The sequence below is a fragment of the Tetrao urogallus genome (assembly GCF_951394365.1).
Source record: "Tetrao urogallus genome assembly, chromosome: 1".
In the NCBI taxonomy this organism is placed as follows: Eukaryota; Metazoa; Chordata; class Aves; order Galliformes; family Phasianidae; genus Tetrao; species Tetrao urogallus.
In genome coordinates, this window is record NC_136813.1 from 88,706,447 (window position 1) to 88,728,347 (window position 21,901).

Below are 21,901 nucleotides of genomic sequence, written 5' to 3' on the forward strand. Positions count from 1 at the left end.
GGCAAACCTATTTCTATGAACTCTATCTAAAAAGCACTGGTGAGAGATGAGATGATAAGAATGATGAGATATACAGTAGTTTAAAAAGAACTCCTACTTTGGTTGCTTTAAAGTAGACTGAGGAAGAGCCTTTAGTAGTTCCAAAGAAGTCGGTTGGTCGTTTTTGAGAGTCTTCCCTCTTTATAACATTCCAAAGAAGGGACATGGTATTAATAATACGAGGCAACTCTTCCAAAATGGCATTCCTAGCATTTCTCAAGTTTGCAGGTTCAGCTAGACAGGATGACTAGGAAAGCAAAAACATGAAGATTAAAATACATTATCCTGTGCACTACAGTGACTGCTTTCATGCTGTAATTAGGAGTTTTTTATAATGACAACGTCACAAATAATCAAACGCTCCTAGTTCTGAATTATACTGCTGTTGTTAAGAGTATTTAATTGGCTGCTGAATGTTTTTGTGCACATTCATCTAAGAAATTGTTAGAATTATATCCTTTTCTGCCTTACATCACAGGAACAAAAATTTAGGGAACATATTGGAAAGCATTTTATCAACCATAAGGAAAACAGAAGACTTGGTTGATGACAGAGCAACTACAGACAAACTACATAGGACTAGTATATGCCTGACTAAGATTACACACAGTTGATCATAATCAACTTTCCTTTTTTCAAATAAAAGAAAATCAAGTCCCTTTTTCTTTACACATTTACATAGTTCACTTCTGTTGATGTATTATCAGGCTTCCCTGTCTTTTACAAGCTTGCCTTTGCTACTTAAATTCACTTCAGAATGAAAAAGGGATGCATACTCTGACAGACAAACACAAAGGTGTCAAGCAAGTGGTAGGAAATGGCAGGCATTAAGCAGTTACCTTTTTAGTTTGATTAGGGTGATCCAGGAGGCAAAAGTGACCAATAGTTGTCAGACCTTCCAAAAGGGTTAGTGGATAATCAGGTGTAACATTCTCTCTTTTAGAGGTTAAGCTTTTGGAGGGAAAAAAAAAAAAAGAAAAAGCAAAAAAAAAGCTCAACAGTCCAAGTGGTACTCCATGATGAAAAATTCCAACAGAGATCTATTACTGTTCAGTAAATGAACACTGCAAAAGAATATTGGAATGACCAGACAGACAGTAATTATCAGAACACAGAACTCACAAACTATGCTTGGACAACCCATTTACCCATCTAGACCTTTTAGATATTATTCCCCACCTCAACGTGAATCTTTAGTGTTCAGTTCTTTTTCCCTGCTCTTTTTACTTACTGTCTGCTTTGAACAGTATCACAGTATCTTACTTCTGCATGATCTGTGTCTCCAATTAATTCTCTAAAATCCTGAATCTTATCAGAACAGAGACCTTGCTTTGTACTTGGATAGTAAGCAGCATCACACATGCTGGTCATTCTTGCTGCTGGTCCCCTTTCCTCTCTTCATCCAACTGCTGTAAGCCCTACGTCAATAGAACTGCATCCACCTCATCTAGGCTTGAGGGTCAGATGTCTGTATATGCAGCAGGGTTTCAGGATCAAAAGATCAAACTCTGTGAGTTACAATGCTAAGTAAGTAACCATGCACTAATCTGTAGTGAAGGACACTTGAAAAAAGTTTCAGCATAACAAAGACTACACTGCAGACTCTTACCTTGCAGATGTTTTCACAGATATCTTCACAGCTTCATTTTCGTACTGTTTGACAAGCTCATCCAGGTTTTTACAAATCTGTACAACAAATGGTGCCACAGTCCAACCTAATGACTTCCCAAAATAAGGCAGGGAACACGTGACTAAGCTCACCCAAGTAGGATGCATCCCATAACCATACTCTGGTTGTAAACCTCTAACAACAGCAGAGACAAATAAACCCTGTGAAGTTATTGGGTGTGGATAGACATACTGCATTGCACCAATAGCCTGCTGGAAATTAAGAGCCTGCTGCCATTCCCTGGAGAGGTCTGGCTGATTCTCCTGCTCCTCTGGAGTCTGCCCAAGATGATGCTCCAAGACAATCAATACTTGCAAGAGCTTCAGCAACTCAATCTGGAGCGGGTGCTCGCTCCATATTTGATCATGTCCAAAATTGATTAGGCTCTCTTCAAAAAGATCTTCTTCTGGAATGTTATCAACGCCACCTACCATAAGCAGTTCATACCGTTTCTGACTTGTGTACATAGATGCAGACAAGGAAAGAAGAACAAACTCCTGAATTTTGCATCTTCCTAGCAAATTCCGTATGAATTCTACATTCTTATTCTCTGCTGCTTTTGCCATGGTAGCCAGTTGGGTCATCATTCTAATCAAGACTTCCACACTTTTTACCTGGACATCTCTGTTGCCAAGCACATCTCTGTGTGTAACCTTCAAGTAGCATGGATAATATGAGCGCAGAAAACTGAGGCAGAGATAAGTGAGCAATTCTATTAGGAGAGAATGGGGACACATGGTTGGGGACTGAGTCTGAAGCTTGCCATAAAAACTCTGCCCTACAAGAGCTTCCTGGTGACGAGCTAGGAGATTGTAAATAAGATTCAAATGTGCAGTGGAGCTGGTATCCATGCTAGTACTAGCTACAGCTTCAACAAATTCTTTAGGGTTTGTTTTAAGCACTGCCTCCAGAACAGAAAAAGCATACAGTACCCTCTTGGAATCATAGGGTTGCAAATATAATAGCATATGTTTGAACAGAGCCTCAGCCATCTCCTGTTTTTCCTTCTGCTGCTTGAGCAACCTAGAGTTTGTAATTTCCTGGAGCTCCAGGTCCACCTCTTCATCACTTGACAGAGATTCTGACGCTTGAGTCCTTTCAGAGTCAGCACGCACAAGGTTTAGTGCTACACTGGATTTGGAGCTTTCAGGAAGGAATGCTCGGTTTGTGTTCTCTTTGCCATCAGCTGCAGCACTGTCATTATCCTCACTGCTCATTTCTTGCATCTCCAGAGAAGGAGAAAAAGAGGATGTATTTTCACTGTCATGGCCTGTGCTGGTGTCCACTGATTCTGTGTGTTCACTATTATCCTGGTCACCACCTGCCTCATGTGAAGTTACAGGGTTACAAGAGGCATCGTTTTCAGACTGTTCTGTTTTTAACTCCAGCTTCTCTGGATCTTTTTCCACTTCTGCCCAAATTGCTTCTCTATCCACAGCAGTAAATTGACTCAATGGGAGGTTTTCCTCAGAATTGCTCTCAGAGACACTAGATTCTTTCCAGGAGACCTTTTTCTTGCAGAGCCAATCATGTATATCTTCTGAAAAAAAAAATTTTAAAAATTAAAAAGAATGTATAATGGGTCATTACACACAACATTCTCTATACTGAGTAAATTATTGTAAGAAAAAAGAAAAGATTTTGAAAAGCTACTCTCCTCTGCTATTAACTGTAATGAACACAGCTAAAATAAAAAAAAAGATTTTGTTTTCTGAAGCAATTTTTTTTTTTTTAAGTGGTAGAGCAGTACTAAACTACACTAAGCAAAAGACAAGAGGATCACATCACAAAGCATGTGTTGTTTTTCTTATGCTATGATGCTTGAGATGTGGAAATATTTTTTATGCTTTCTGAGCATAAAATATTTGTTGAGATCGGGAAGGAAATGAGAACAAAGAGCTGAAGTTTTCTTTGATTACATGCTGTGAAACAAGGAAAGACTATATTAGCTCGGTGTTTCTACAGTGTCTTCTAAACAGGTCGCTTTGGATTCTACCAGTGTCTGTCATCTAATTATTTGCCAATCAGGACAAAAATAATTATACAAACAGATAGCTAGACTAACAGAATGAGGGAGATAGGTGACACAGAAGTTTATTTAAAAAAAAACTGGATACTTCTACACAGTATTCCTGATCTACTCCAGGGAAAAACCTTGTTACTTGGGCCAAATGATGCAGGGCATCTCATAGCCACACTGTTTCCACCAATCCCAAACCTAAATAGGCTGCCAGCCTTCACAGGATTCTGCACTTGGAGCAAATCCTCAGTTCATACTTAGATATATCTAAGTCTTCCACAGCTACTCCCTAAAGGTCTCTGTCACATGAGCTGTTTGTTCCATATCTGCCATGTGATCATGTGTGATTCATAATGTTTCTCATTATAGATCTTAAAATGATTGCCAAATTAAACTAAAAAAAACAAACAAACAAACAAGTGAACGACAAAAAAAAAAAAAAAAAAACAACAAAAAACATACTGATTGAAGAAAGAAATCTGATACTGAGAGTGCATGGTCTGCTGGTGGAAGACTTGGCAGAGAGAGTAAGATTTGCCTGTCCATCCCACTTACTGGAACAGCTCCTGGACTGACATAATCACCAAACTGCTCCTGGATTTCATTTGGTTGCAAACCTAGTTTTGCTCATGAAGGGATCCTGTAAACAGTGAACACACGTGCAGTGTGGATCATTTAGGAATGGTGATGAGAAGCGTGGGACAAGATCCCAGAGCAAAGCAAGAAGCAATCCAAACCAACAGTGCAGGTGCAACTACTGTAACAGAAATTGCCATTAGTCCTCGAATTAGCATGACTTACTCCTGAATTCTGCTTTAGGCATCACCAGAGGTACATGGATGAGGAAGAATCTATGGAACTGAGACAAGATAACCCAGTGCAACATGATGCCATCACAGTCCAGACATCACCTTCAGCAGGTGTTCAGAAGTATGTTATGCTACGTCAGCACTTACAGTTTCAGTCCAAGAACAGTTTTACCTGTTGAATTTTTCTGTTTGATGTAGTGGATGGACGTGCGTTGTGTCTTTGGATGAAGCAACAGCAGCAGGACTGGTTCAAGAATCCGTGCAACATCATTAAGTGAAAGAGCACGGATCAGCCAGCCCTGTGCTGCAGCACCAATTGCACCATCTGAACAATTGAGACTGTCCAGCACCACAAACAGAGACCTGAATGGAGAGATCAGAACTAATAAGTACAACTGAAATACCTGAAAAAGTTAATGCAAACAACAAAGTTGTTGTGTGGAAGACTTAGCACAAGTTCATGTAAGCATCAGCCAATAGCTCATCTCTGCTAACAACAGGTTGATCATGCACATTTTCTTGAGCTGAGGTCAACTGCACATGCATTTGTAGAGGCAAGGCCAAACATGCATTCACACTGTAGAAGAACAACATACTATAAAAAGTTTTCATACGTATATTTAGGAAAAACTCTTAATATTTCTCTCTCCATGTTCTACAAAAGTTGTCTCATAAATATTTAAGTCATTCTAAACAAAAGTTTTTTTGTGTGCGCGCGCGCACTAGTTCCATTTTCTTTGAGAAAACAAAAAAATATAACCCACTCTAAGAGAAAAAGTGTCTGCTATGCAGAAATTTGTCAGCAAGTTATCTTTCATAGAAGAAGCTCCTACTATTTTTACAAAAGCTTCCTTTACACCAGAACATAAAGTTGCTCTTCAGTGCACCATGCAATGAGTGCAAGCAGGAGTGCAAGGAGTCTGAAGGCTTTTCATTTGCTCGTGAAGCTCTATAGAACTCTCTCCCATCCCAGACAAAAGGAGCAGAACAAAGCATAATATAAACATAAATATAAGCAAGTGGAAATGGAAAATACCTATCAAAGGACCGATTGTGAGAAGATACTCTGCTGCCTTGGATCTCTCGGGTCAGATGCCACATGACAGAGAATCTGAACAGTGCTTCCAGCCTTGTTCCCTTTGCAAGGAAACAAGACACAGACATTATTTTTTGCAGTATTTATCTCTGAGTAAAGTTTTAGTGATTTTTAAACCTCTATCAGAACAATAGTTCTGCTATAATTACACAGATGACTACTAATCCTTCTCAGGTATTTTGAGAGTACTTTTATGCAGTAGACTAAACCAAAATGCCAAATATCCATGAATGCACAACCAAACCTTGACAGCCACAAAGATGCACCAATACACCAAAAACATAGTTCAGGACTTAGGTGTATTATAAACATTTACTCTTGGTTTGATGTTAGGGAGGTCTGAAAGTTGGATGACAAATGGGAAAGACACTGCTGTATCAGGTACTGTTTATTATTGGTGATTTTGTTTGAAAAGCATTAACATATTTCCAAACTTTTAAGTTTCAAAATTGCAAGCAGAAAGATACAAAAACATTGCTGGAGAATGAAGAAGGCTGTTGTAAGCTTTGTTGTGCAAGACTCATAAATAAACACTAAGTCACTACGGAACTGTTTTGTCATTAAACCAGGCAAGTAAAGTAATTAAGAACTGGCTTCATTTAAATACAGCTTACTTAATATGAGAACTAAATACTAAGGCAGACACGGGGTCAACATTTTGCTGGCACACTCTTAAAAAGTAATAAAATGCTGCGTTGCACTAAGAGTCAATTGTGGGTTTAGGTCATTTTAGAAATAATGACAAACATTGCAAGTTTTGAGATGCTAAATTATTTGGACCAAAACTAAAGATGTTCCAGCACTGACTGATACAGCTTGTATTCAGGGATTAAATCTAGCAGTAGTCCCAAGGAATCGCAGTGGAGTGGACAGAGAGTCTGTGGAGAGACAGAGGGACCACAGAAGCAAAGACCCTGGGATGGAAGGGAACCGGATGCAGTTTGGGAAACACCGGAAGAACTCTACAGTAACAAACGGGCTTCAGTGAATACAAGACCTACTTTATCATGATCCAAAAGTGCATGGCATATAATGTCTTCACAGATATTTGCTGATGGTGCCAGGCAATGCAGCCTATAGAATAGTTCCACACAGGCAATATGATGTTCTCGTGTCTCTTTGTTCAGCTGATTCCAGAGCACGCAGGCTACTCTCTGGGGTACAGTAAAAACAATAAATAAAATAAAATGAATAGGCAATAACAGTGTCATTTCTTCACTGACTTCAAAGCTTTCTATTGCATAAAAGCACTCTGTTGCTGAAAGATATTTCCAAATCTTCCTAGGTTAGTAAAGGGCAAGAATTCAGGTCACACACTTAAACCTAAAGGAATATACTTTCCAACTCTGATATCAGAGGGTAGGTAATTCAAATAGATGTGCATCAGAGTTCAGGAAAGCACTTCTGCTTCTGTTTTCTGGGTCAAAACAGATCACACATATCAGGCACAGAAGCTGGAAGCGGAGTAATAAACAGTAACAGGTTGGAATGAACTCTCATACCAACAAATGGTTGAGATGAGGAAAGCATCTTTGAAATAGATGTAATCAAAACAAGGAGGACGGAATGTTTGCATCATTATTTATCCACTAGTACTGAGTCTTACTGAAAAATTTGAGTGGTATCTAAGTTCTCTGAAGTATAGCGCTTAGGCTAATGAAACTTAGCCCTTCAAATCTACCTCCATCTCAAGAATTTGGACACAACCAGCAATTTAAAAATAGCCTCTCACTTCTGAGCATCTTATTGTGAAGTACACAAGTAAGAATGCAATTTCTTTCAAATGCTTGTGAAGGACAAAAAAAAAAAAAAAAACAAAAAAAAACCAACCACCCGAAACAGAAGTAAACATATTGCTCCAAAAATTCGTATGGATACTACTTCCTTTCCCACCCCACCTTGGATTTACAGCTGGGCAGTAATAAAGAAAGAGAGGGTTGACACCTGGTAGAAATCAGTTTTCTCCGAGATGATCTTTAGAACTCCAGGAGCAATGGGAGGAAGCGTGACCATCTGCAGCTTCCCGAGGAAGGGGTTGTGGCCAGAGACTTTGTATCGCTTCATTCGGTCTTCTATCACAAGCGCTAGTGACTGGGAATGGTTGATCACCTCCAGCAGCGTGAAGATGGACACATTCTGAACATAGCAGTCATTTACACAGCAGCATATTGTCATTAAGGACTTCAGCCACAGAGGGAAGCTGGCATCACAACCTCCTCAGAAGACAAGTGAAAAAGATTAGGGTACTCAAAGGTTATACTCTTATCTTCAACTATTCTTCAATCTAGCTCACAGGATCAAGAGACAAAAATGACTACCCAGAATTCAGCTGTGATGCTATCATAACGCCACTTGCTTCAGATGAGCTCTCTTCAAAACAAAGTGTACATTTTCCCTACTTTTCCTAGCAGGGAGGACCTCAGTGACCCAACAGCAAGTGCACTCCTGCTTTCCGGATTGTTTAGGCACAATTAGTTTTTACAGCTGCCATTTTCCAGCTGTCACTGTCAGAGATAACAACAGAGGACTGCTGATCAAAAGTGGCTCCCTGGAACTGCACTGAGGCGTATCATTTCAGTAGCCATAAAGCACACAAGGAACTGATACAACTAACAGCATGTCAAGCCACTTTTAGCTCATCTGATTATTCTTGCAGCAAACATTTTATTAGGACTTGACTGGATACAGTCTGAAGTATGAATTCACGTCTCTAGCTTCAAAGACAAATGTTTCAAGTACTTAACCACCAGAATAAAACGAATACTCTTCCTTCTCCTCATCAGACAACTTCTGTACTGCATTCAGCCTACACCTTCATTATTAGAGGGTCTCTACCCTCTTGCCTTTAAACCTTACTGTTTCTCCAAGCTGTGCAGTTGAAAATTATATCAAAAATAATCTTACATAATCCTAGGACAACATTCCAAAGAAACACAGGTATGTAAGGAAGCCTTCTAAGTACACTCAGTACAGCTAAATTGCTTAATCAAGTGGAAGGCACTGCAAATATGCAAGCATCTACATCAAGGAGAGCTCACCCGTGTAAATGATAAGCGTATCACTGTTGCTTTAAGGAAGACACCAGAAATTTGTATTGAGGTGAAAGACAAATTTCAGTTTCCCACCTCATTGTTCACCACAAAACAGTCTTGTCAACAAGCCTTCAAGCCAGTATAACTGCTCCTAAAACTAATGAAAATTCCTAGCACGGACAGGCCCTTCAATCATACATGATTTTTTTTTTTTTATATATGTTAGCTTTAATCAAATTCCTTTGAACTTTAAGGTTAGGAAAATGGATATTTTGCTTCTATCATGGGCCCTGATTTTCCATTTAATCCATCAACCCCTAATGCTTCTTTTATTATGGATCTGTTGAAACTTCTGAAATCTGCCAAAAACACCCCAGGCCAGAAGATCTTCTCATCCTGTCATCTACAAGTTTTGCAGTGAAAGTCTTCAAAAAAATCATTAAAAATGCTTGAGAAGAATTGTCCTCTATCCCCAAGACACAAAATATACCCTGATGTGGTAAATCTTGAATTCATAGGCAACTTGCCTTCAGATCAGTCAAAAGGCATTACCTACTGATTGCATCTCTTGCAAGTAACTGAGCTCACATTGTAATTTGTATTCCCAAATGCACAAGTTGTCCATGAAAGGAATCTTTTCTTACCAGGAAACTGAAACAAAGAGATATACAACTGCTCCATTTCCTCCTCCGAAAGATAGACGGGGAATGTGGTACAATCCAACAGAAGGTGACAAGCTGCAGCAAAAGCTTCCTTGCAGTCAGCTCTAAGGGGTCCCAAGACAAGCATCACTTGTTCCAAGTCCCAGTCTTCCTCCTTTTCTTTCTTATTATCAGAGCTGCAATCAGAAGAAAGGTTAGAACTCTTGTTCTTGAATGGTGACCCTCGAACTGAGAACAATTCTGAAAGCATTTGTTTAAACTGAGGTACAGTGATTTGCTTTGCAATCTTTTTCTTGCTGGCACTCTCAGATAATCTGTAGCCATTCTCTTTCTTCTCTTTTCCACTCAGATTAATTGCTGAGATGCTTTCATTATTTGCTTCTTGAAATTGCATCCCAAAAATGTATTTACTGGAAAACTTGGCAACCAGCTCTTGGATGCAATGCAAAGTCTTCTGAATGCTCCCTCCTTTTTTCCAGACATCATCTCTCTCCAGTGTCACATTTGGCACTCCTAAGTGCTGAGAGAGCTCTGGGGAGGAAGCACTTAGACCAATGCCGCTGTCTTCAGACTTCAGGGGAGGGAATGGAGTCTCGTCCTCCTCCTGCAGCTCTGACTTAGTCTCCAAGGTTACATCCACATTTTCCTTTTTCACCGGGCTCTAGAACAGAAACATTAACATAATTAATGTGACAGTATTTAGTCAGTGATATTTAATTTGATTCAACTGCATTTAAAACATAACAAATATTTGCGTAGTCCTCACACTTTCACTCAAACATCAACAGATCCCTGTCTAGAGATGCTTAGCAAATGGAAATATTTCCTTAAATCCACTTTACAACTGGAACAGTATTATTTATGCTTGATTATTTTCAGTCAAATGCATTTATTTGTTCTACTGAAAAACATTCAGGCTGTGCTTGTGTGACCGCTTCACACCAACTGTTCCTTATTTGCCATAACAGTCTCCTGCACCCAAGTAATTCCACATCGTATTAAGCTAAAATATTAACAAAAAGCCTTATAGACCTAACCAGCTGTAATACTGAGCTTGATTTGTCAACTCATCTTTAAGAACTGCATGATGCTGTCTGCCTTTTCAATACTATTAAAAGCACATTTTTTCTTAATACATAGGATCATAGCCTCTGTTTCAGAAGAAACTACTTCACCCTCACAAATAATTGAAACAAGTCAGAAATGAAACAATAATTACAGGACACTGAATAATCTGGAAGGGGACAAAATAAGTTCTGAAAATCTGTATTGCTTCTGTTCATCATCTACATTTAAAATTAAAGAACTAGTATTTAAAAACAAGACTCGTCACAATCAATTTTACATATCGATAACTTGTGAAATACTTACCTCATTTCTACTTCCCGTCTCAACATCCAAATAGGAAGGAGGCATTTGCACTTTGCTAAGCACCTTAAAACATGTCTTTAAGGCATGAGTGAGTTCTGGCAAACTTAATACCTCTACATTTTCCAGGAGAGACTGCACCATATAACTGAGCATCTGGGGAAGATACTGAGTCTGCACTTCAGAGTAGAGTTCCTAAAATAAATAAGCATTGTTTAAAGTAGCTATCAGACATTATTATTTAACTGTGTAGTAACACTGCTTAATTGTTGATAACATCAGTTCATGAATATGTAATCTGTACAAACTTGCTTCAGAGCTATTCTTCTTCCTTCATTCTATATAATAAAAAACATCATACCCTAAAAGAGTTATGACAGTCTGCCAGCTACTATGAGACAAAGAAGTCTCATTCCTTTCACTGGATTACCATAATTTTGCTATTTTGCTAGTTATTTTGCTAGGCAATAGCAAGGATAACCATATAGAAGTCAGCAGGTGAAACTATAATTTGCCAAACATGTCATAGATGCACATACGCATACTTGCTTGCTTCTATTACACATCATCTACTAATTATTTGTTCTTAGGCATCTAAAGACATCAAAACAGTTAACTGCAGGTTGCCTTACCAAAGGAATCACATCAAGAAGAAACACCAATAAAGTGCAGAGCTCTGAAATTGTAGGAGGCATGCTAACATTTTCAAGAAGATCTCTCGTCTGTGTGGACTTCTTTCTAGCATGAAAATAAGCACCATTTTAAACAATTTTCCTGTCAAAATTCTTGTTACAATGGAATACTTTCAGCAGAACAGTTAGGCCTTCTAAAGTAAAGTAAAAAGAGATTTCTAATACAGCAGAGCAGAAAGCATCCTGTCAAAAACCACCTAAACTGCTGCATGTATGAGAGATGCTCAGTGTTTCTAATTTTCATATCAAATCTCTGTAGACTCTCTGACTAAGTGTAACCTTCTGTCTTACATTTAAAAAGAAAAAAAAAGGATACACTTGTTCTCCAAAAAAAGACAAAAGCATTTTCCCTACCCACCTCTCCTTTTAAGTCTTTCCCAGTCCTAGCTGCTATTAAAACATAATTTCTTTTTTAAAATTTTTTTATTTTTATTTTTTTGTATGCAATTATTAGTTTGCATTATTTAATTATTTCAGGAAGCAACACATATAGCTATCTGAATCTAACTTGTACTGAGGCCCTACCAGAATGTAAATGTTTTGATAAACTTTATATTCTTACATAGATAGCTGTTATGCATCATTTTTGGGGAGGGAGGGTGCTCTATTTTTAGATAACATAAATACCTGAAACAATCTTCAAAACATTTAGTCATGTAATCCCAAAGAAAGTCTGTGCTTAAGGAGGTAATCAACACATTGACTGTTTTGACAATTTCTGAAGCATTTTTGTTCTCTTTGATTGCACTGCATGGAAGGAAAAAGAAGAAAAAGAAAAAAAAAAAAAAGAGAAAAAGAGATATCAGCAAAGATTTTAAGAGCATGTATGTCACAGCATTAGCTGATGTACTCTAAAAACTTATTTTTCCTCCGAGATATTGATTGCTTTAATCCAGGAACTAAGAGATTCTAGAATGGCTAAATTTTGAGCATCTTCCAAGATGAAAGAAATCAAACCTTACTGAACTTGATCACGGCCAACAATAAGCAGTGTTCTTCAATTTCTTCTCTTCTAATCAAAGAAATCAAGCAGGTGCGTGGAAAATGTTAGGGAAGTCACAAGAAATCTGGTATTTTATATAGAAGGCTACTTAGCTTTTGAAACAAAAATTTGCTTTATTAGGTTAGTTTTTATTAACTTAGCTTAATATATCTATCTATCTAACTATACATATACATACATATATATATATGTATATATATATATATGTATATATATATGAAACAGTTTCAGTTTATAATTGAAAAGTTGTACCTTGCAAGTATGTTGCCACTTTGATTGTAGCTAAGTTTGAGATCAGAACCAAGTGCATCCTTGCAGTAGGAATAAAAGGCTCTAATAACTTCAAGGAAGAGGTCCCCAACAACCTGTGGCCCTATAGTTTAAGAATAAAAAAAACTCTGCAATTGTATCACAGTCATTGCTAGGTAGTTCAGTTACAAGCTTGTATAAATTTGAATTAGGGATAACTAGATTTAAATAAAACAACAACAAGAGTTTTGAAGCATGAAGAAAATGATTACGTGGCTTTTTAAAACATCAGATTTTGGGAAACATCTCAGTCAAAATGAAATTAACTACTTACAGGGATTTTTTTAATTATTATTATTATTTTTTATTTTAGTCGAATACTCCCTGTGTTTCATTTTTAGGAACTTTTAAAGTGGTACTTGAAAAGTCACAGCACTGATTCTACATTACATCTAAGACACTTATTAAGGCACATTTACTGCAGTCATTTTAAGTGGGTATAAGCATACTACAGACCTGCAGTTCACATGCCAGAAATAATCACCATATCTATAACTGTGAGGAAAACAAGCAAATTTCCCAATACTCATTCAGCACAGTAGCCATGATTAAATTTTGAGGAACAAAGTCTGGGAAAATAACTGTAATAGAGAAAGCTCAATTGATCAAATAGAACCATAACATGCTTTTTTATACACAGTTTTAAGAAGAACCCAGAAGTCAGGTGTATGCTGTCATGTGCACCCAAGTGTCATGGGTCAGCACACCTTCATTCTATGTAAAATTGCACATAAAGGTGAACAATTTATATGTCCAGTATTCCAAATATAGAACTATTAAAAAAGGGTAAATAAAGCATTCCAATGAGTGTTTCTACAGGAAAAAACAAAGTTACATCACTAAGTAGCAGAAAAGGTCAAAGATTCTGCTGTTTTGTTTTGCCTTTTTTTTTTTTTTTTTTAAAAGTTCATTTGAAAAGGAAGTGAAAGTTATACAGGTTTAAAGCTAAAGAAGTTATAATTTGTGTGCTGACTGAAACAGAAAGAGTAAAGCATATCATGCAGCTCAGCTAAATAATCCTTTCCTGTGGTTCAGATTAACAATGACTGTCAACAAAATAAAACATACAGTAGGCCATCCACTATCAGTCATCCACTTTCTAAATTAGATTATAAAATATGTGACTAATCCAACCACCTCAGTCACCTGTTCTTCGTTCAACATAGTTTTCAGGAAATGAAAATGTTTTATAGAATATTCATTAATTACAACTGTTTTTCAGATATTCTTACAAAACATTAAAATTAACAGCTGAAGGAGACGTAAGCACCATTTGATAAACAGTCTAACAACGGCCTCTATTAAGGTGGCATTCATTTAATAGGGAAGTAATACAGAATTCTCCTTTGTCCTGGTAACGTTTTGGTACTACTTTAGTAGTAGATGTACTTAAGAGGACTTTCTAGACCCATGAAAAAGGATGATAATACACAGACGCCTACAAATAAAGTTTAGTCTCAGTATATAAGTTTTATTTGTGATAAAGACTACAGGCTTAGTCAACACTAACATCTTTCTCCAGAATAACACCTAGAATGCTGAGGAATACAGTCAGTCATTGAGACTGCACTGGCTTCTAAAAACTACCTGTTAACCTCACATACCCATCAGATTCATATAATAGAGTTTCAAAGACTTATCTGTATGTGGTTCTTATAAGAATACTCTGAAAAACTAAATTCTGTTAAGCCCCTTAGATTTTATTTATTTATGACACAGAAAAAACTTGACCTTTGAAGGGCAAGCTGGCAGGGTCTCACCCTTGCAGAGCTGGGAAATTCACGCAGACAACAGCACAGACATGTGACCAAGGAAGTGGAGGAAACTCTTCACAGCCCAGTCACAGAGCCTCAGACTATAGCTCCCACAGCAGTGGCAGGCCAGTGCAAGCACACAGTGCCACTGACAGAGGCACCTCTATCTCCCAAACCCAGAGGAGGTTATTTGCAGCTGGAGCAGCTGCAGGTAAATAGGAAAAACAGTGCAGTCTGACTGATGCAGGCCTACAAAAAGACCTGCGAGCAGCCAAACAATAAAAACAAATCCAGGAAGAAGTAGTACTGGCAGTTTTTCAGATAGAAGCCTCCTTACAAGACAGAAAGTAGAGATGTCTGACATTAAACCTTAGAGATTAAGCTCCAAGGAGTGAATATAGCAGAATACTGAAGCTAGGATAGTAGCTTCAGTCCTAGAACTGGACTCTGAGTGCAGTTCTGAGCACAGTGGAGGGCTCTCCTTCTGATAATTACAGGCTCTAGTGCACTGCATCCAGTACAGTACTCTGCAGAAAAGCCAGAAATAACCTGGAGGGTGTTTGCTTTAAAGCACAGCTCTTAACCAGTTCTAAGGCAAGTAAACCAGTCCCCCTGCACAGCAAAGCACAAAACACATACAATCAGAATTCAGAAGAACTCCGCAGGGTGCTATTCTGAATCCTATTTTCAAAGCTGATAAACAAGAAGTCTAACAGTTTTAACAGCCACAACAGAAGTGACAAGTAACATTACCTATTTCAGGTTTATCAAGGAGACTGATAAGGATGCGGAAAGGTTTCAGATAAGCTTGATGCTGTTCCTCTGTATCAGACTCAGAGAATTTCTGATGTAAGATTTCAGCCAAGCTCTAGTAAAAAGAAAGAATCAAAATGTTATACCTAGAAGAGAGATTTCCATTCTATCAACAGTTGGTCTTCCAAGGCCAGGCTGGATGGGGCTTTGAGCAACCTGATCTAGAGGGAGGTGTCCCTACCTAAAGTAGGGGTTGGAACTAGATGACCTTAAAAGTCTATTCCAACCCAAACCATTCCATGATTCTACGATTCTACGATTCCTAAGTTTTATTTTGTCTATCATCTACAACTGAACTCCAATTTCCCGCATAGACAAATCAATATCATCTTATCATGCACACTCAAGAGCTGATCTTATTTAGGGAGGCATTTTTAATAATTTCAATTAGATTCCATTTGTATTTGTAAGCACATATAATGTCGGGACAAATACAGAAGGCATTCAGATTGAAGAATATAACAACACCGAGGGGATGCTATAGTTAGGGATAGAAAGCTCTGAAGGACATATGAAGCGATGCAGTGAACCACAGACACAGTTTGTGCTAAAATTTAAAAGGATCATAAAAATATCTGTATAGAATGAATACCAACCTCAACTAAAAGATCTCTAGAGTATTTTCCAAAAAAATAAATAGCATGGTCTTCAGAAGTTGTTGACTCCGGAGCAAAAGTACCCCCTTTAATATCAGAACCTACAAGACAAACAGAGGCATGATACGTACAAAGAAACACTACATTACCCACTACCTACACTACAGAGAACTACACACATCTTGTTTATAAAGTATTGAAACTACGTTGCATTTTTTATCTTCATAATTTTAACACTTTACTTGAAACTAACTCATAAGGTGCCCAAGGACAACTTCTGCAACACAGTTAGAGACATCCAGGTGTATTATAGTGAACTTCAAACAAATCAAAACCAAGGTCAGGTCTAGATATGGGGTAATCAGAGGCACATTTCATGCAATTACAGAGTAACTCTTTTACAATTGTAACTCTTGTCCTATCACTTTCAGTCTCTTCTGGCACTTAAAAAGAGGCAGACTGGGAGAAGCCACAGCTCATTTATAGCTCCTTCTTTGACAATTAACCCTATGAAGAAATCTTTAATAGGCTATTACTTCCAAAAGAGCAAGGTTAAAATGGCACTCTGTTCCTTTCAGATGATTCCGAGGTGAATTGTGAAGGGAACCACAAAGAACTCATCAGAAGCCCAGTGATTCAGGACAGTGAAATGAATTCAACCTCTGAAGAGAAAACCTGTTTAATAAAAATCAAGCATTCATTTGACAAACAGGTACTTTATAAATGCAAGCAGAACAACATTTTCTTTAAACATCATTCATTAACTACTGAAAAAGCATGTTATATTTTTAAGCACTGAAACAGTTTCCTTTTAGGTCCTTGGAATATTGAATATCGCTGGCTGTATATTGTACCATACCTAGCAACCATGCATATAATCTTCTATTGAGTGACATGTCTCTCCTCAACAGTGTTTGTGTAGCTGCTGACAGAACATAGACTAGATCAGTCCTGAGCAGTAGAATAGCATTTTCATTGTTGTCCTAGGACAAAAAAAGACAGCTTAGTTGTTTACGAACACTGAAACAAGTCAAACTGGTAATGAGGGTTTTGTATTTGTTTTAAAACTAGTAATATTTGTGTTTTGGGAGAGGGAAAAAAAGAGGGATAATAAACCATCAATGACAAAACATTTTGTTTACTAAAAATTTCAGATAAGGGAGCCTGACCCATCTGTGTGATTATTTTCCTATTTATAGTACAGAGCCACAGTTAAGCTAATAATACTGAAGACTTCATTGTGTTACATCTTAAGACTTGAAGTTATTTGGTACCTTCAAACTACTACACAACAAGGCAAGTTGGGAAATGATGGGGGACAGCTAGTGTTTCAAGTATTATTTGTTTCTCTAGTTATTAACAGAAGTTATCTTAGTTTAGCACAAACAATTCCAAATGCTCTATATTTTTCTCTGTGCAGCTTCCCAAGCCTGAACATTGCAAGCATATTCGAGATATCACAACACTTGAATCAAAGCACAGCTTCATTTGAAGCATTTTGATGATGTAGAACTGAGTTAGCTGTATGGAGTATGAACGAATAGATAGAGGAGAAACTGCAAAATCTGTTTTTATTGGTTTTCAAGGTACAAAGTTCAGACATTTAGTGATAACAGAGGTGGCACCTGGACTAGTTTTCCAGTAATTACCTCCCTGCACAAAGTGCACATATGACAATACTAACGTAGTCCTCTTACCAAAGCTGTATCAAATGGAAAGAAGAAAAGAATCACTTCGAGAGTGTTTCTTTGCACAAGGACATTTGAATCCAGGACTGATACACACAAAGACTTGATCTGTGAAACAACAAGAAAGCACAGTGGTGTTTTACTTCATGATCATAGCTAAAATACAATCATGAGGAAAAAGATAAAAAACAAACTTGACTAAAGGTGAACAATATTATTTTATGTGAGAGGATAATTATTCACCCATTTACTTCCTCTCCAAAAAGAGCCAAGCCAAAAGTCTTGCAGAATACTGTTAAAATATTGTTAAAATTTACAAAATACCTGGTTTTGTAACAATACAGGATGTCACAACATGGTACCACTAACTATCAGACAGAAAGTGAAATCTAACAAAATGCTGATGTTAAGTACTTAAGCTGACTTTACAGTAATTCCATCACCTCAACACCAATTACTACTGCCAACTACCAATTACCTACTGACGTCTTCTGTTTTACTGAAAGAACAAAAAGGCATTAAATTTCAGAATTGTCTTCTAGGACTGTAAAAATTTGAGAAATCTACATTAAAAATTGTATGTAAGGTATTCATAGTATATAAGGCGTAATTCAGAACAAGCAGAGACAAGGTGCCGTGTTTATTTCTTGAGCCAGTCTTATAAAGCTGTATACAATACTATGAAAAAGTGCAGAAAATTCAGAAGATTTGCATTTTGCAAACTGAACAAAGTATGCATGGGAGATTCTCTGGTTACATTTCAGGTAAGATGTTCCCATGAAGTAATTGCCTAATAATGCAATTCTGAAGTACAGACCTTTCAGCCTCTCCTTTTCTCACTCTTAAGAGCATGATGTTCTAATCCAATACAGAGAAGATACAACTTGATAGCATGCTGCCGTTATGGTAGGTAAGACTGTTCCACAAGAAACATAATGAACTTACTGTAAGGTTATAATCAGTGCCAAGCATGTACTTCTGCTGTTTTCCAGACTGCTCTCTGTTGATATGACTGACAACAAAAAGAGAAGCAGGCAGCCTAATGGATGGGCTGACCAGAACACTGCCCCAGAGTGCTCCATAGAAAACTTCTTGGCCCATTAACAAGGAGAGCTTCACAAGCAAAGCATCTGTTCTGTAAGAAAGAATATTTGACGTGAGAAAAGATTTCTGTTCCTATAGTTTTACATCAGAAAAAGGCAATTACACAGAGTACTGTAGGCCACAGATTTTTTTTTCTCCTCTATTTTTGTATTATCAGCATTGTCCCTTTCCACAGAAAGGTGGCCAGCATGTGATTGCACAAAGAACAAACAAAAGAAAAGCAATCAAGCAACAAAACCAGAACAAACAACGATAAATCAACAAAATTAACAAACAACCTTCAGTCCTTTGTCACTGTGCACATGCATTGAAACAGTTTCTCTGCATGCTATGGAAGCTTCTCCTGTAATTATCTGCTGACACTAAGCTCCGACCAAACCTGCAGTAGCTCTAATTGCAAAATATTGACTAAGAGATGTGCCTGATGCTGAGCTGGAAATACTTTAAGCTGATGGCAGGCTGTGAAAATTGATTTTGTCTGTCTGGGTATTGGAAGATATCCCATATATTCGTACTTAAAAATCGACGGGCTCAATTTTTAAGTCTCGAACAAGCAAAAACGTGAGAGAAAATAACACAGTTACTGCACATAGAACTGGAACACTGCAATTTGTTAAATGGCAATTACATTGCAGATCCTATGACTTCAGGCACATTTTCTGCTTTGGCAACTCTGTCAGTATTGTGGTGCAGAAACCTCACGTTAGGAATGCAGAAGTGAGTGAAAACAGAGAAGTCCAGTACGGAAGAGAGAAAAAAAAAAAAAAAAAGAAAAAAAAGACTCCAAACCCAATGTTCTTTATCCATTTCCTCATAAAATACCCTTCAAGACATTTTCTTTAATGTCTGTGTGTGTGTGTTTAAGCATTACAAGGATACAGTATCTATGTCTCTCACAAGGCTGAGTTAAAAATTAATCCAGCACAGCTCCCAACAAGAAATCTAGCCTATCTTTCTTGTACCTGAATCATTACCACGAGGAAACTAAAGAAAGATATTTTTATGCGATTTGTGTGGTTTGTAAGATGACATTAAATCAAATTTTAGCAGAGAAATCTTCCACACAGTGAAATATACAGCCAACTTCTGTCTGTGCAAGGTGAAAACAATGCCATCAAGAACAGGGAAAAAAAGGCATACAAACAGAAGCTGGATCTTGGAACTAATCTGCATTTGCCAGTAACTCACTAGATAGACACTAGTTATAGGCAGTTTCAAAATAAGCTGAATCTCATTAAGTCTTGAGATGGATAGAATATTTAGTTTCAAAAGATTCCCTTACTTCCCAAATTCCCAGCAATTAGTGCTGTTGGAAAGAGGAAAGCTACACATCGCTGTGTCTTGTAAATCTGTCTGAAAACATAATAAAATCCATCCTTCTATAGCAGACTGTATGAGGTACACACGTGTCTACAGATAAGATGCTCTGCAATTGTCAACTGAATACTACCAAGCTGCAAATACATGTGACCTATTCTTACATGCTTCAGTGACTGATAAGAATTTTCAATCTAACACTTGTTGTTGAGACATTAGATCTACAACTATTTTATCAACCATATTATATATAGCTTAGCATTCAAAAAAAAACAAACAAAAAACAGTGAGAACAGCCAACATATCTAGACTGTAAATACACATGGAAATAGACTATAAAGGTTTAAGCAACATTTGTTTGAAATCTATGGTAGCTGAGTTCTTACAAAACACTTCTGGTAATTGAAGTAAAACCATTACACAAGTGGGTGCTCTTCTCACACACTCCCTGCTCCTGACTTTCATTGCCATTACTGTCTGGGAATGAGTAAAACAGCTCTTCCACAATAGATGCTGCAAGGGTTGCCTCTTGCTTCTGCTTTCAGAAACTGAGGCTAAGTATCTGACACAGAGAGATTGGAAAGGAGAGAGAATGCAGCTGCTCTGTTCCGTCACAATACATATTTAAATAGAATTTCCTTACAGAGCAGCAGTTTGGGAAGACAGGTCAATTACTCAGGAATTTGGAAGAGCATTTAAAAGTGCTTTTTCATTCTGTTCCTTCAATACATCGATTTTCATCCCTCCTTTTTCTCCTCTCCTTTCCTCCTCCTGAGATGAAAATAGACGGGGAAAGGTTTTTTCTACTTCAAAGCTATTTATTGCAGCTTTCAGGGAGTCATCATTCTGCCCTTAGAAGCCCTTTAACAAACTTTCTCTTTCCATAACCAGCCATCAGAAATTTTTTCAGAATTCCATAAGAAAGCAAAATACTGTATATTACTTTTACATTAATTCTCACCTGTCATAGATTTCTGACCCTTCTTCCAATCCAGGCAGCAGTCCAATTACAAAGGCTTGAAGACCAGGTAGGAGGGACTTTTGGAGAGGAAGAAAGTATTTCTCATACAAACCAAGGAGAACAGGCCTCACTGACATTGCTGCATTTGCCAGCAGAGGAAACAAACCAGAGCTGGAAAAAAAAAAAAAAAAATTAAAAAAATTATTAATTAAAGTAGACTGTGAAATGCATAAGCTTTTAAAGAGAAGTTTACCTGTACAAGAACAAGTCCTTGGCAAGCCATTTTGTCCCAATTATTTTAAAGATTATTTCATAGGTTTCTAGTGCCTTTAAATGTACTCCACTAGGAAGTGCTGGATGCAAACACTGAGATAATCTTTTACTGATGATCAGACGTCTTGGCAATAGAGAATACTTCAGGTTACTCTGAAGAGCCTGTGGAAGAAAACAGGTCAGAATGAATATCTGTAATGTAAAATATGGTTTATAATGACTGTATTTCAAAGGTTTCCTACTAGCAAACAGAACTAAATAACATTCAAGGCTTTTCTCTCATAAATGCAGATTGTTTCACTTCAACAGACTTCTGCAATTGAATTTTAGTATGAAATCAGTTATGAACGGCCTAGGAAAGTCTGGTCTTGCTTTCCATAGAGACTGGAAATCAAAATCAAATGGATAAAGAGAGCACAGTCTCATCCTATGTCCAAGGGAAGCGGGAAGGCAAGAAGTGGAGTGTCTCAGCTTTTAAGGACAGGGGATAGTGTAAGAATTAAATAACTGTCTTTCCTCATAAATTAACATTGCTCTTATAGCTGAAATAATCAAATAATCCTCCTTCTAAAGTATGCATATAAAAAATCTCTGAAGTTACTTGTAAACCTGCGTGGCTATGCTCAGTATGCTTTAGTAACTACAGCCATTGTATAGATGAATAAGTCAAAGATCTTCAGGATAGGAAACAACTAA

The 21,901-nt window shown here is 37.5% G+C and overlaps 1 protein-coding gene across 2 annotated transcripts in view; it reads right to left on the reverse strand.

Moving 5' to 3' along the window:
- DOP1B (DOP1 leucine zipper like protein B) overlaps positions 1-21,901 on the reverse strand; it is a gene marked incomplete at both ends in the record, with an annotated part of 41,205 nt that overhangs the window by 13,920 nt on the left and 5,384 nt on the right. The window contains 19 exons of one of the 2 annotated variants that reach the window (XM_079539870.1): positions 98-286; positions 879-990; positions 1,649-3,248; positions 4,710-4,900; positions 5,574-5,674; positions 6,635-6,787; positions 7,578-7,846; positions 9,310-9,988; positions 10,699-10,890; positions 11,328-11,433; positions 12,015-12,134; positions 12,643-12,763; positions 15,207-15,321; positions 15,863-15,963; positions 16,722-16,845; positions 17,560-17,658; positions 18,496-18,685; positions 20,933-21,103; positions 21,186-21,367. In XM_079539870.1, coding sequence (XP_079395996.1) covers positions 98-286; positions 879-990; positions 1,649-3,248; positions 4,710-4,900; positions 5,574-5,674; positions 6,635-6,787; positions 7,578-7,846; positions 9,310-9,988; positions 10,699-10,890; positions 11,328-11,433; positions 12,015-12,134; positions 12,643-12,763; positions 15,207-15,321; positions 15,863-15,963; positions 16,722-16,845; positions 17,560-17,658; positions 18,496-18,685; positions 20,933-21,103; positions 21,186-21,367 — 4,815 coding nt within the window. Of the gene's footprint in view, positions 1-97; positions 287-878; positions 991-1,648; positions 3,249-4,709; positions 4,901-5,573; positions 5,675-6,634; positions 6,788-7,577; positions 7,850-9,309; positions 9,989-10,698; positions 10,891-11,327; positions 11,434-12,014; positions 12,135-12,642; positions 12,764-15,206; positions 15,322-15,862; positions 15,964-16,721; positions 16,846-17,559; positions 17,659-18,495; positions 18,686-20,932; positions 21,104-21,185; positions 21,368-21,901 lie in introns of both variants that reach the window. The other variant, XM_079539869.1, reaches the window with a different exon arrangement.